This window comes from Takifugu flavidus, chromosome 7, assembly GCF_003711565.1.
Source record: "Takifugu flavidus isolate HTHZ2018 chromosome 7, ASM371156v2, whole genome shotgun sequence".
Lineage (NCBI taxonomy): Eukaryota > Metazoa > Chordata > Actinopteri > Tetraodontiformes > Tetraodontidae > Takifugu > Takifugu flavidus.
The window spans coordinates 16,640,385-16,653,813 of record NC_079526.1 but is presented as its reverse complement, the minus strand read 5'-3'; the positions used below and the strand labels follow the sequence as shown (position 1 = coordinate 16,653,813).

General features: G+C 41.7%; 2 protein-coding genes across 2 annotated transcripts; both read right to left on the bottom strand.

Moving 5' to 3' along the window:
• Positions 1 to 232: 232 nt before the first annotated feature.
• Positions 233 to 9,361, bottom strand: stx6 (syntaxin 6). The gene is made up of 8 exons (XM_057038669.1): positions 9,156 to 9,361; positions 5,658 to 5,826; positions 5,484 to 5,579; positions 4,259 to 4,318; positions 2,355 to 2,483; positions 2,168 to 2,274; positions 1,912 to 2,006; positions 233 to 1,349 (listed from the first exon to the last, which is right to left on the bottom strand). The coding sequence occupies exons 1-8, from the start codon at positions 9,188 to 9,190 to the stop codon at positions 1,273 to 1,275; spliced, it is 768 nt and encodes a 255-aa protein (XP_056894649.1). The 5' UTR covers positions 9,191 to 9,361; the 3' UTR covers positions 233 to 1,272.
• Positions 9,362 to 9,759: 398 nt separating this feature from the next.
• LOC130528739 (trichoplein keratin filament-binding protein-like) lies at positions 9,760 to 12,767 on the bottom strand. Its single transcript, XM_057038420.1, has 8 exons — positions 12,423 to 12,767; positions 11,856 to 12,227; positions 11,549 to 11,716; positions 11,363 to 11,475; positions 11,216 to 11,282; positions 10,969 to 11,138; positions 10,822 to 10,900; positions 9,760 to 10,739 (listed from the first exon to the last, which is right to left on the bottom strand). The coding sequence occupies exons 2-8, from the start codon at positions 11,982 to 11,984 to the stop codon at positions 10,620 to 10,622; spliced, it is 846 nt and encodes a 281-aa protein (XP_056894400.1). The 5' UTR covers positions 11,985 to 12,227; positions 12,423 to 12,767; the 3' UTR covers positions 9,760 to 10,619.
• Between the last annotated feature and the right edge of the window lie 662 nt (positions 12,768 to 13,429).

The following is a 13,429-nucleotide window of genomic DNA, read 5'->3' as shown; positions in this document are numbered from 1 at the left end:
CTAACCTAACCCTAACCCAAACCCCCTAACCTAACCCTAACCCCCTAACCTAACCCTAAAACCATAACCCACTAACCCTAACCTAACCCTAACCCCTAACCTAACCCTAACTCTAACCCTCTAACCCTACCCTAACCCTAACCTAACCCTCTAACCCTAACCTAACCCAACCCTAAACCCTAACCTAACCCTAAATTTCTGTTCATAGTTTAGATAGAAAGTAAATATGGACTGGTAAAGTAGTTTGTCTTTATTGTTTTCATTGCAATCAAGTTAACCAACTACATTGACATAACACTGAACATTTTGAATAATAGTAGTATTTACATGACCAATTGACAATATTTGTTGTATTCTAATCTGTGTCTCAAACCTCAAGTTATTTCATCATAATTAACTGTATATCATGTTTAATCGCAGGGCCAAGGCCATGTGATCAATGTACACCTGATTATGTGGCTGTTTTTTGACGCTGAAAAGAACCTTCACAAAAATCTGTCCTCATAAACATTAAAATGTTCATATTCATGGGATTTGAAGATTTGTTGATCCAGCTGACAAAGATGGAATCTCTGGAATTTCTAAAGTAATTGGAACCAAAAATGTGGTTAGTATTAGCAGAAATTGAATGTCTAAATTTGAACAATTTATATGTCTCTCTGTTGTATCCTGGCGACTTGTGCAGAACTGATCCCACCTCTTGCTCTGATGGCTGCTTGGAGAGGATGGAAACCAAAACTTTCAACCCAGTTTTAAAAAATGTGCAGCAGCTTTGGACTCCTGTGCATTCACATACAGTTCCCATTGACAGCGTGCTCAAGATAGCTTCTCAGGGAGCATTATCAGTGTTTGCTTGATGATCTCGTGACTTGAATTCTTTTTTTCCTTCAATGTTATACTTCTACAAATACTTAATAGCCTTTATAATTAGAGTATTTTTTGTTATTATTTAACATTTTATTTAAAACCATGCTTAGGGTTAGCAATTTGTTCCTGATAAATCTTTTGGTTAGCTAAAGAATATGTGCAAAACCTTTCTTTACAGTGTATTCTCTACTTTCAGGATGGAATTGAAACATACTTTGATGCTGATACAGTAATACATTTTATAATAAATGCTGTTACCTTTTGCCATTGAGGCACAGTAGTAAAACAAGTGCGGCTGCAAGACAGTTATATAAAGAAAACAGGAAGGAAAGTTCTGTAGGCTCTTTTAGAGCTCAGCAGACACGGCTTTAAGAGCATGAATGTACTAAAAGGAGTCCATTTTGATCATAGGATGAAGAACAGGAGGATCACGGCGAAGAGAAGGGCAAGCAGTATACCGATTGCACACCACTGTCGTCCATCTGCAAAAAGAGGCTTAATTACTTTCAGATCACTGTGGCAACAAATTGTTGTCACTAGCAATATTCTTAATAATCAGTGACAAAAGTCTGGAACACAGCTAGAACACAGATATCCTGGGTGTTTTCCAACCCAATCCGCTCAATGAAGACTGTAAATTGACTAATGCTGTCAGATTGCTGCATGGCTTCTGAAAGTTGAGTATTGCTGAAAACAGATGCTATGCTGATCATCCTCTGCCATTTGGAAAGATATGATATGGCTGTGGAGATACCCCAAAGCCACACATGCTGAGTCTGCATGGTGTGCTTGCTCAGTTTTGTGTATTGCTATTTTTTTGCAGCTGTAAGCTGTGCTGCGCTGAGGCCTGTATCTATACAAAGAGCTAATGCTAAGTTAAAAAGTAAATGGACATTCTGAATCTAACTGTCTGGTGAAAAGAAAACTAATAGACGATGTAACTCGTTATTATTGGCTGATCATTTGCTGGAGAAATACAAGAAATAAAAATGATAGTGTTGTGAAATTAGGGATGTACTAAGACACTGTTGCTGGGCAGTTTACCACTGGTCATGTGAGAAACTTTGGCCAGTTTCTTCATGACATTGTCCAGTTTGGAGTGTGTCTTGTCCACCTCATGACTGAAATCATCCAACATCCTGCAAGAAGAAACACCACTTCAGAAAATTAATCCTGAATTTTGGAACAACTTTAGTGATACTGATCTAATTGATAAGATATATACTAAACTCTAAGAAAATATCAGGTTAGTCATAAATTAGTAGGTCAGAAATCCGATGCATCCCAGTAAGGGTCTTACACAGCCTGTTCATCCAGTTCCACACCAATTCTCTCTGACATGTTCTTCAAGACACCAATTGTTCCTGATACAAGCTCCAGCTGTTCATCTTGCTGTCCTGCTATCAACTGATGCATAAGCAAACAAAAGTACCACATCAAATAACTCTCACGTCTCTTAATGCATATTAGACTGGTCTAGACAGTACCTGCTGCTGCGCTTGCTGCTCCTCTAGAAAGTGGGAATTTGCATTTTGCAGATGTTGGTCTAATCTGCTATATTTATCTGTACCATGTTGCCAGACTGGACCCTGACCGATGTGTTCACCTTTTTCCTGCTGTTGGGAAAGAAACATGGATCACCTTTAAGTGTAGCTACAACTCATAAACACTTTTTTTCTGCTGCAACAATTGTATTTAGGTGGAAGGTTGGGTTAGGGTCAGGGTCAAGGTTAGGGGTTAGGGTCAGGGTTAAGGTTAGGGGTTAGGGTCAGGGTTAAGGTTAGGGGTTAGGGTCAGGGTTAAGGTTAGGGTTAAGGTTAGGGTCAGGGTTAAGGTTAGGGTTAGAGGGTCATGGTTAGGGGGTCAGGGTTAAGGTTAGGGTTAGAGGGTCAGGGTTAGGGGGTCAGGGTTAAGGTTAGGGTTAGAGGGTCAGGGTTAGGGGGTCAGGGATAAGGTTAGGGTTAGAGGGTCAGGGTTAGGGGGTCAGGGTTAAGGTTAGGTTAGAGGGTCAGGGTTAGGGGGTTAGGGTCAGGGTTAAGGTTTGGGTTAGGGGTAGAGGGTTAGGATAGGGGAATGTACCCTGCCTCCCATATGAGACAGGTAAAGCACGGTCCTTCCTCCCAACCGACCTCCCATAACCCTGATACCCTTGTTGGTGAAGACAGGCACGCTGGCGACCCCTGCCATAGCGCACCTCCGTCCAACCCGGCTCCATAAATAAAGGTGAGTATGAATGTTTTAAACTGAAAACACTTTCCAATTTTTTGAAAAGGAAAAAGGTAAATATTTTGTAAAAGGTAAGTAAAATAAATCCAAAATTCAATAAGTCTTTTTTACTAAATAACTAAAGAAGAGTGTGCCAAAAAACGACGTTTCGACCCCCTATGGGTCTTCCTCAGGTAGGGCACACTAAATAACCAGAAGCTGGCTCGCTGTAATGGCTGTGGACGATGTGTTTCCTACGCTGGTTGAAAAGCAATTCTTTTTTCCAAACTTGCGTCCCTTATATAGTGCCTGCTGTGGCATCGCTTTTTAAAAAAAATATATATATGCGCAATGGTTTCCTTTTTTCAACCCTGCCATTTTAACTCCCTAAATGCCAAATTAATTTAGCTTTAATACATTTCCAATTCCATAATATATATCAAATGTAATATTTAATAATTGTGTTAGGGTCAGGGTAGAGTTAGGGGTTAGGGTTAGAGGGTTAGGGTTAGGGTTAGAGGGTTAGGTTTAGGGTTAGGGTTAGAGGGTTAGGTTAGGGGTTAGGGTTAGGGTTAGGGTTAGGGTTGGGGTTAGGGTTAGGGTTGGGGTTAGGGTTGGGGTTAGGGTTAGGGTTAGGGTTAGAGTTAGAGTTAGGGTTGGGGTTAGAGGGTTAGGGTTGGGGTTAGGGTTAGAGGGTTAGGGTTAGGGTTAGAGTTAGGGTTGGGGTTAGGTTAGGGGTTAGGGTTGGGTTAGGGTTGGTTTAGGGTTAGGGTAGTCTTGTCGATTGATTCTGGCCCGACTGTAATTCAATGTGCACAGCTCAAGATTGCTGCTATCGTTAAACCTCCACACTCACTGTAGACGATGGACTCTCATGTCCAGGTGGTTTCTATTAATTGATTCTGTTTCATCGTGATACAAATGATTGTTGTTCTTTGTTAGCATTTTGCATAGATGATAGTCACCTTTTACGATGAAATGATGATCAAAAACTAATTTTAAGGAATATTGATTAGATACATGTTGCAACTTTAAAATGCTGGTTAAAATATTTTGAATATTTTGGATGATTAGCATGGTTAAGAATTATTTTAAAGACTTTAATGCAGATGTTAACTACATAATTCATTAGCTTTATTTGCATTAAGTGAAATAATTTATTAAAATGCAGGAATCTATCACTTACATTTTTGTACTTTTTGTCCATTGAGACATCAGCTGGACTCGACATCTGCTCCTTAATTTCCTTCAAAACAGTCAAAACAAGTCTTCACATTTACTTTTTGCCAAACAAACAGATGATCCAGTCAGTAACAGGTACAGTGATGTGAAAAAGTATTTGGCCCCTTTCTGATAACCAAGACAAATATAACCTATAAAAATAAACAATGTAGTTTTTAATGATTTCATTTAATAAGGAAAAAAATCCAAACCTATGCATCTATCTTCTCCCGCTTATCTAGTCCCAGGTCATGGGGCAGCAGTCTGAGCAGGGACACCCAGACTTGCCTCTGCCTGGATACTTCCTCCAGCTCGTCAGAATGAGGATTCCAAGGCATTCTGAGGCCAACCAACATGGTCACTCCAGCATGTCCTGGGTCCTCCCTGGGGTCCCCTCCCATCCAAGAGGCTTCATCGGGATTGATGAAGCCTCTTGGATGACAGGTAAAACATCTTCAAGAAACTGAAAGGTCCAGTTGCTAAGATTCAACTACCAGAACATTCTGGCCAATGTTGTTGGGAACAGCCTGCAAGCCGGCATGATGCAGGATGAGTGGCTTCTTGGTGAATAAATCATTTATTTGTCCTAAAATGATTCCCCCTGAAAAGCATTGAGCATGTGCGCCTCCGAATATGATCCTGGGTTCAACATCATCGCTCATCTGTGGTAGAAGTTAGTGACTTGGCAGACAGCTGGCATGCTCCACCATTTTGATTTTCAAAATTCTACTAATTGATCAAAAAGACTGCAGTGACTAAACTTTCTGAATCCTGGTCCTGGAAAACGACACCCCAGCGAAGGAGCTGCCAGCGCTCTTTGTGCAATATCCCACATTGTAAAATATACCTGTTCCTAACTGTACATTTTATTTTATTTTGCTGTATCAATAATTTTCTATTGATCTTGTACTTATTAGTAACCCTACTTTTTTCTAAAGTTTTTGCACAGAATACAGAAATACTTGATTTTATTAAAAGACTTTTGAGTCTGTTAAAAGAAATAATCATCATCATTTAAAAAAACTGCATTTTGTATTTAATTAGGATACCATAGCATGGAATTTTTAGTGATGATCTGAAACATTTACTGTGATAATTTAGCAAAAAACCAGTAATCAGGAAGGGGCTAATACGACATCATAATACTACATAAAAACAAGCTTACAGAAGTGTGTTATTTGGAATTGCACCTTGACAATTTGCCTCGTGTTGCTGATGAAGTGCTTCCTCTTTGACATCTCAGCTATGTCTAGGTGGAACTTTCTCGGGTTGGATTCAACAATGCTTAAGAAAGTTAAGAAACTTTTTATGTTGCCATTTAAGAGATACTTGTGAAATGAATGGTTCCTCTTGAAAAGGATATTGATGGTCTCATCAAGGTCTTCCAGGTCCCATTCAATGGAGCGAAGACTGTTTCGAAGCTCATTTGTTGTCCAGTCCAATTCCTCCTTGGAGGCCCCGCCCGCCTGTAACAGGAGTTCACTCCATCTTTGATGGAGACTCTGTGCTGCATTCACTGCCTTCTGTACTTCACTGTTACACAAATGACATGAAATTGATGTTGTAACTCTGAGGTTTAAAAAAATATCCTACTTCTGTCGAGCTACGGAGACCAAAAGCACAGACAGACCAGATCAGTCATGTACGAGCTGCAGTCATCAGTGTTAACAGTAATAATACTGCTAATAGTATTAATAATACGATATTAGTAATAATAGTTAGTTAGTTAGGGTTAGGGTAATTAGCAATGACAGATATTGGTGTGTGTGTAGGATTAGAACCTTGTTAGAACTCAAAATCGCTGAATCTGTATTTTTCCTGACATTAGGTTAAATGTTGTAGGGAAACAAGTTAAAAAACAAAGCATTTTTCACTTGATTTTCCATGCTGAATTTAACATGAGACTTAATGGGAGCAAATGGCTGTCTTGTCAGTGCAGGGTCAGGGTTAGGGTCAGGGTCAGGGTTAGTCCAGTCCAGAGAACTCTGGTGGTGGGGGTTAGGGTCAGGGTTAGGGTTAGAGGGTTAGGGCTAGGGTTAGGGTCAGGGTCAGGGTTAGACCAGTCCAGAGAACTCTGGTGGTGGGGGTTAGGGTCAGGGAAGGTTAGGGTTAGGGTTAGGGTTAGTGTGAGGGGTGGGAGAAGGTTAGGGTTAGGGTTAGGGTGAGGGGGGGAGAAGGTTAGGGTTAGGTGAGGGGTGGGAGAGGTTAGGGTTAGGGTTAGGTGAGGGGTGGGAGAGGTTGGGGTTAGGGTGAGGGGTGGGAGAAGGTTGGGGTTAGGGTGAGGGGTGGGAGAAGGTTAGGGTTAGGGTTCGGGTGAGGGGTGGGAGAAGGTTAGGGTTAGGTTAGGGTGAGGGGTGGGAGAAGTTAGGGTTAGGGTTAGGTGAGGGGTGGGAGAGGTTGGGGTTAGGGTGAGGGGTGGGAGAAGGTTGGGGTTAGGGTTAGTGTGAGGGGTGGAGAAGGTTAGGGTTAGGGGTGGGAGAAGGTTAGGGTTAGGGTGAGGGGTGGGAGAAGGTTGGGGTTAGGGTTAGTGTGAGGGGTGGGAGAAGGTTGGGGTTAGGGTGAGGGGTGGGAGAAGGTTAGGGTTAGGGTGAGGGGTGGGAGAGGTTAGGGTTAGGGTTAGGGTGAGGGGTGGGAGAGGTTGGGGTTAGGGTTAGGGTTAGGGTGAGGGGGGGAGAAGGTTAGGGTTAGGGTTAGGGTGAGGGGTGGGAGAAGGTTAGGGTTAGGGTTAGGTGAGGGGTGGGAGAAGGTTAGGGTTAGGGTTAGGGGTGGGAGAAGGTTGGGGTTAGGGTTAGTGTGAGGGGTGGGAGAAGGTTGGGGTTAGGGTTAGTGTGAGGGGTGGAGAAGGTTGGGGTTAGGGTGAGGGGTGGGAGAAGGTTAGGGTTAGGGTGAGGGGTGGGAGAAGGTTGGGGTTAGGAATAGGGTTAGGGTTAGGGTCAGGGTTAATAGGAGAACTCTGGTGGTGGGGGAGGTGCCAGAACACCTTCAGAGCAATGCCGAGGTACCCATGAGCAAGGTACCAAGGTATGCAGCTGGGACAGGCTCCAGCACCTTCCTCATGAGCCTGGAAGGAATAAAGCGGTCAAGAAAATGTAAAACAATTGCAGGGAGGGGCTGCCCCCCCCCATTATACATCAGGTAAAAATATGTAATTTTCCCAACTTGGGTACACAAAAATACAACAGTTTGCCCATTAACTTATTTTTATAATTTTGGTAACGTAGTAATTATCATGACTTTTTTAACAACCTTGATTTTGGGAGCCCTAACCCTAGCCCCCCCCCCCCCCCCATAATTGGAACCCTACGTGCTCTGTGTACTCTGCCTATAGGGAGCAGCACAACAATACAGTAGTTTTTCCACACCAGCAGGAGAGGTTCCAAAAAACAAATATTTTATTTTAATGAAAGAGATTCTTTATGGTTGACAGAAAAATTGAATAACGCCATTTTATTTGTGGTCTCCAGAATGTTTAAAAGTGGAATGGGGGGCCGAGCATTCAGCTACCAGGCCCCCTCCTGTAGAACCAGCTCTCTGTCCAGGAACGGGAGGCTGACTCCATGTCTACTATAAGATTAGACTTAAAACCTTAGACTTAAAAAAAGAATCCCACTAATCATCATATTTAGAACAGGGTCATCTCATTATTAGGTTAGCATCTTAGCTATGCTGCTAAAGGCCGAGGCTGTCGAGGTCCAGAAACATGATCACCTGACCGGTCTCTGTCACTATGCTGGTTCATGGCTCTTTCTCCTCTCCGCCCCCTTCCTATCCTGTCTTCTCCTCCCCCAGGACAGTAATGATGTCTTTAAACACATTTACTTGCCCTTCTCTCCCCTCTCCTCCCCCTCTCTATGTATCCAACTACAGGTATCGCTCCTCTCTCCCCTCATAGCCTATTGTAATGAAGGTTAGGGGTTAACCCTGAATTAACCCTATATTTACACGATGTAAGTCTATTCTCTCCATCTGTCCTCTCCCTTCTCCTCCTTATCTGAACAGGCAGCCATCAGCAGGACGCCCCCCCACCCCATATGAGCCTTGTTCCGCTCAAGGTTTCTTCCAGTTACAGGGTTCTGTCATACCAATTAAACTTCAGACAGAATTTACTCAACAAATTCTGATAAATATGGACTTTGAGAAAATTCCATCATGTTTAGAAAAAAGCAGAAATATCACTACAGTAGATGTCTAACCTATGAGACTATGACAACATATACAGAAACACTACTGTTAGCTTCTTCAGTCTCAAATGTCACTGCGATGAATGACTATTCTCTCCTCTATCTGTCCTCCTTCCTTTTCTTCTCCTTTTCCCAGCCAGCCAGAAGCAGGAGGGGAACCGCATGAGCCTGTTGGGGGTCAGACCAAAGCGCCTCGAGACCATGTTTTGTTATGGACACTATATAAATAATAAATATTTGATACGATTGTACAGCTGAGGTTAGCTAACAAGTCAAGACTCTAACTGAATAATTCAGTATTAGATATCTGTATAGATAGAAGTCCTGACTCTTGAAAAGGGCATTATCAGTGAACATTTGCTCCTTGGTTTATTTCACTAATTCACACATCAAAGCGAAAAAAAATGATTTTAAAAATCCCTCTGTAGTGCGAGGCTTTACTTACTATTGTCTCCGATGCCAGAGCAAATGAGGCATCGATTTTATACCATACCTCAAAAGGGGTAATGGAAGCGCTAATCTCACATTTTGAATTTATTAAACTCTCCTTAATTTCTTTGTGAAAATATGCATTGTGATTACATCCATTGCACATTAGTCACAAGCTCTCGGTCGGTTACCAGCACACTAACCGTTAGCTCGTTAGCATGAGATCATTAATATAATCTGAACAGTTCTGACCCCTTAACGACGAAAAACGGATCTTCCATGGACATCCTGCTGGTGGTGATTCAGTCGTAGCAGAACTCCATTATACAGGCTGTCGATCGGGGTCCAGATGAAGGACTATTTAAACGGTTTAAAAGGAGCGGATCTTACAATCTTCCACTGCTTTGTTTACATGCAGCAGCGGAACTCAACGGTAACGTCATCCATTTCTTCTTCACTTGGCGAAATGTGACATGAACCAAAGGGACTGCAGCGCCCTCTAGTGCACCAATTTAGTATTACCTTTCAACGCTTTTCGGATGGATGAATGATGAATGGATTGTGAAGATTTGAGTTCGAACTATATCAAATTTCTATGACGAAAGAAAATTTTAGGGCCACATTGAAATTTCGAGAATAAGTTTGTGGATCTCTTGGTGAAAGGATGACCAGGACTGAGTTTAAGTAAGACCAATTCAGTTTATTTAACAGACAGAGAATAAGCACAGAGCTGCGCATTGGGCCTCTGTCTAACCATCTTAAGGATGGAGAGAACTAACTATTTCCACACTAAAATTAGCTGAATCTGTTCTACTTTGTACACTGCATCCACCCACCGTCGACTCCCTCTGTTTCATCCTTCCTGTTTTTTACAGGAAATCTCAAACATCGTGAGGAAAATGAAGTCCAACACATGTACTCTTGACCCAGTCTTCTCGTCTCTGATTGACATACATTTCCTCCATTGTCTCCCCAATTACCACCACTGACAATGTCCGTTTGGAATCATGAGGGTGAACTGTCTGGGTTTCAGGTTTCTTGGGATTATCAGGGGTTATCAAGAGAAGCCGGAGCAGGTCCAGCCATCAACACAGAAGGGTCTGGGCCTCTGTACTTATGTGGGTTAGCCATCTTGGGTGTGTGCTGCCTAAAATCTCGTTTGCCTTTTTTATATATAATAAATCACAATTGACTGAATGAGTTAGGGTTAGGGTTCTTATTGGATTTTATTTTTTATTAACCATTATATACATTTTGGAAACAAAAGTGCAAAATAAAATCTAGCAGGAAAATGAAAGATTCTCATGTGATGCCTGGGAAAAGACTCCCATGGACTCCATCTCCCGACAGGAATCATGGTATCAACAAGCTCAAAACCAATGTAAACGCTGGTAAAAATGACACATCCCTCAGATTTTTTGTACTTATATCCAGGCTGATTGAGAATTGCTGTGAATCTAAAACCATTTCAGTCATATTTGAACTGAAATTCCTCCTCCTCCTTCTCCTCCTCCTCCTGCTTTGTGCTACATTACTCCTCCATTGCTCCTGGTGCTTCTGCTGCACCAACAATAATAATAGAGACAATAAAAAGGAATTGTATTTTAATAGGTTCTAACAATATTGTGCAGAGAACTTTGCAGGATGATCCAACCTGAGGATTCAACTCTTGAGACCACAATCATAGACAGCTTTTTGCTCCTCTTTCTCTGGTGTCTAAGATCTCTCTCTGTTTAGCTCGTGGATTAGCTCTTCTCGTCTCTTTCGCGACTCCTGCTGAGCCTTGCGGTTTTCCTGTATCTTCATCATCAGCTGCTGCTGCTTATCTGACAGCACCTTCATACGAGGAAGACAGAGCACAGCGATTAAATGCTGAATACGATGAGAAACATTTTATTTGAGTTTGAAACAAGTCGACCTTTTGCATGAGCAGCTCTCTTGCTTTTCTCTCTTTCTCCCTCTGTGGCTCTTGTTCCCACAACCGCTGAGCTTCTTGCCTGAATCACATGAGATTCCTGGTTTAACTGGCGATGGTAGTCAGATTTGACAGCACCTAAGCACTCACCTGTTCAGGTCCTCGATCTTAGCCTCCCTCTCTCTCTCCATCTGAAGCTGCTCCTCGATCGCACACTCCATCCAGGCCACGTCAGCGACTGCCCTCTCCCCGTGTGACCTCTTCATCATCTCCTCTTCCTCACCTTCCATCAAGGCTGCCAGTATTTTACGCTCAGCCTCCTGTTCAGCACAAAAGAGTTTAATGTTTGTGAAAGTCAAAGGTCCACGATACAAGTTAAGAAATTCAGCAGACTAACCAGTTCTGCCTGCACTTGCTCAGCTCTTTGCATCATCTGAGTGTGATAATGGCGCACCAGGAATCGTCTGATGGGACAAATGCAATCAAAGGGCTGCCTGACTAGACTAGGAAATCATCCCACATTATTAGGACAACATTCTCTTACTGCATTTCTGGCTTCTTCTCTCTCTCTTCCATTTGTTTCATTTCCTTCTCTATCTTCTGGAGCTGCCTTTGCTTGAACATCAGAGCTTTCTGCTCCACCTTCAGTTCAGTTGTCTAAGAGAGAATTTGATGAATTTGTAACTTCACATGTTGCAGAAAAAGTTCCTTCCAAGTACACATCTCCTACCTCCTTTAGTTTCAGTTCCTCCATGTGTTTACAAAGGTCTTCCATCCTCTTCTTCTCATCTGGCCTATTTTGCTGCCCTGCTTGCTTCATCCTCTCGAGAACCAGATTTCGGGTTCTCTCATAATCATTTTCAAACCGTCTTTCCTCCTCCTGCTGTGACACTTGCCACTGCACGTTTGGAAAGACAGAGGATGTCAGAGACAGAAGAGATCATGCAAACATGTCTGGAGGCAGCAGGTAGTGTGTGTTGGACATGTCATTGATGTACACATCTGGTGGCTGGATTGATATGACATTACTGTTTTACCTTTTTCTTCTCAGACAACTGCTTCAGCCACTGACCGACAACATGATCTTTGTGCAACTCTGTTTCAACCTGTGGCAAAATAAAAGTGAAGGTTGTACATTTCCTGTTCACCCTTCTCCCAGAGTTCATTATTTTGCAGGAATTAAGAAGAAATATCCCACCTTTTCCCTACTTTCCTGTCTCTCTGTACTATGCTCCCCTTTTTTCTGTCGGTGCCGACCTCTCTGTGTCTTCCTGTCATGGTCCAACTCTCTGAGCTCTGCCTCTAGTTGGTTCATCTCCTCCTTAAGCAAAGTCTGGATCTGATTCCTGCGGCACTCCAAAGTAGATTTGCGCTCTTCTTTTAGACGTTGCTTATGGTATTCTGAGATGCTAAAACACACAATAAAAAAAGAGACAAGTGGGAAGAATTAACGAGATATTTTTACTTGTCCTCAATAGAGCAGTAAACTAATTCATATGTTGTTTAACATGGCACATTGACTTTAAGGATATATTAAAACATGGAGTCTCACAAACGATTTATTTCTGTGTTTATGAAATTCACCGAGGTTCCGAGTCGATTACCTCCTGTAGAAGTAGAATCTGGAGGTCCAGACATCATGTCTCTCATTGCAAAAGCTTTGCCGTTCCAGGTACCGCGCATGTGTCTCCAAAACATGCTGCTTCTCAGCTCTCCGCTCCCGCTGCCAGTCCATGTATGCGCCAGGGTTTCGGAACTGTGAGGGCGCCCGAGTTGTGAGGGTCGGCAGGGCCATTGCCTTGGTTCATGAAGAGGACATTTTTAGCATTTACCTGGAGCTCAAAAAATGATGCTATGCACCTTCTCTGCGACCAATCAGGGGAAAATAGTAGACAAGGAGAGATAAAATAACACATTTAAATGCTTTTCAATTTTTGTTCGAAGCTTCGCATATAGATCAATAAACTTCCTTCCTTCCTCCCATGCTCAGTGTTGCCAACCCCAAGAAAAGTCACTATTGGATTATAAAAAAGATAATAGAGGATGAAAAGACATTAAAGTTCTCAAGTGCAAATAAAATATTGATTTTTTGCTGCGTTATGTATTTATATTTTAATTTTGTATTGAAATGGGTCACCTTCCTTTCTTAAATGCATTACATAAAAACATTATGAAATTTTATTTAAAAAAAAAAATATATATATATATATATTTCCTGCTAGATTTTATTTTGCACTTTTGTTTCCAAAATATATATAATGGTTAATAAAAAATAAAATGGAGGACAAGGTTATATATATATATATATATATATATATATATATATATATATATATATATATATATATATATATATATATATATAAAAAAAAAAAATATATATATCCATTGATGGCCCATTACCAGCATTTATTGCTCAGTGTGTCCCTGATTCCTGTATTGTAGCAGAGGACACTTTTAAGATACTACAATGATGCTTACCTCTTAACTCGGTGTACTTTATTGTATATATATAGTTGCTTAATGTGGTTGAAGTTAATTGATAACAGTAGTAAAGATGACAGCTGTGGTACAATGTGATATAGTTGAACTATAGTATGTTGGTTTGAAT

Excerpts from the sequence above, each read along its gene's own strand:
- stx6 (XM_057038669.1), bottom strand. The coding sequence starts at position 9,190 with ATGTCCATGGAAGATCCGTTTTTCGTCGTTAAGGG. Across the intron at positions 2,484-4,258 it reads TGGACAAAAAGTACAAAAAT|CAGGAAAAAGGTGAACACAT; the intron begins GTAAGTGATAGA and ends CTTTCCCAACAG. Across the intron at positions 2,275-2,354 it reads AGCAGCAAGCGCAGCAGCAG|TTGATAGCAGGACAGCAAGA; the intron begins GTACTGTCTAGA and ends CTTATGCATCAG.
- LOC130528739 (XM_057038420.1), bottom strand. The coding sequence starts at position 11,984 with ATGAACTCTGGGAGAAGGGTGAACAGGAAATGTACAACCTTCACTTTT. Across the intron at positions 11,717-11,855 it reads AGTTGTCTGAGAAGAAAAAG|TGGCAAGTGTCACAGCAGGA; the intron begins GTAAAACAGTAA and ends CCAAACGTGCAG. Across the intron at positions 10,901-10,968 it reads AAGATCGAGGACCTGAACAG|GCAAGAAGCTCAGCGGTTGT; the intron begins GTGAGTGCTTAG and ends CATGTGATTCAG.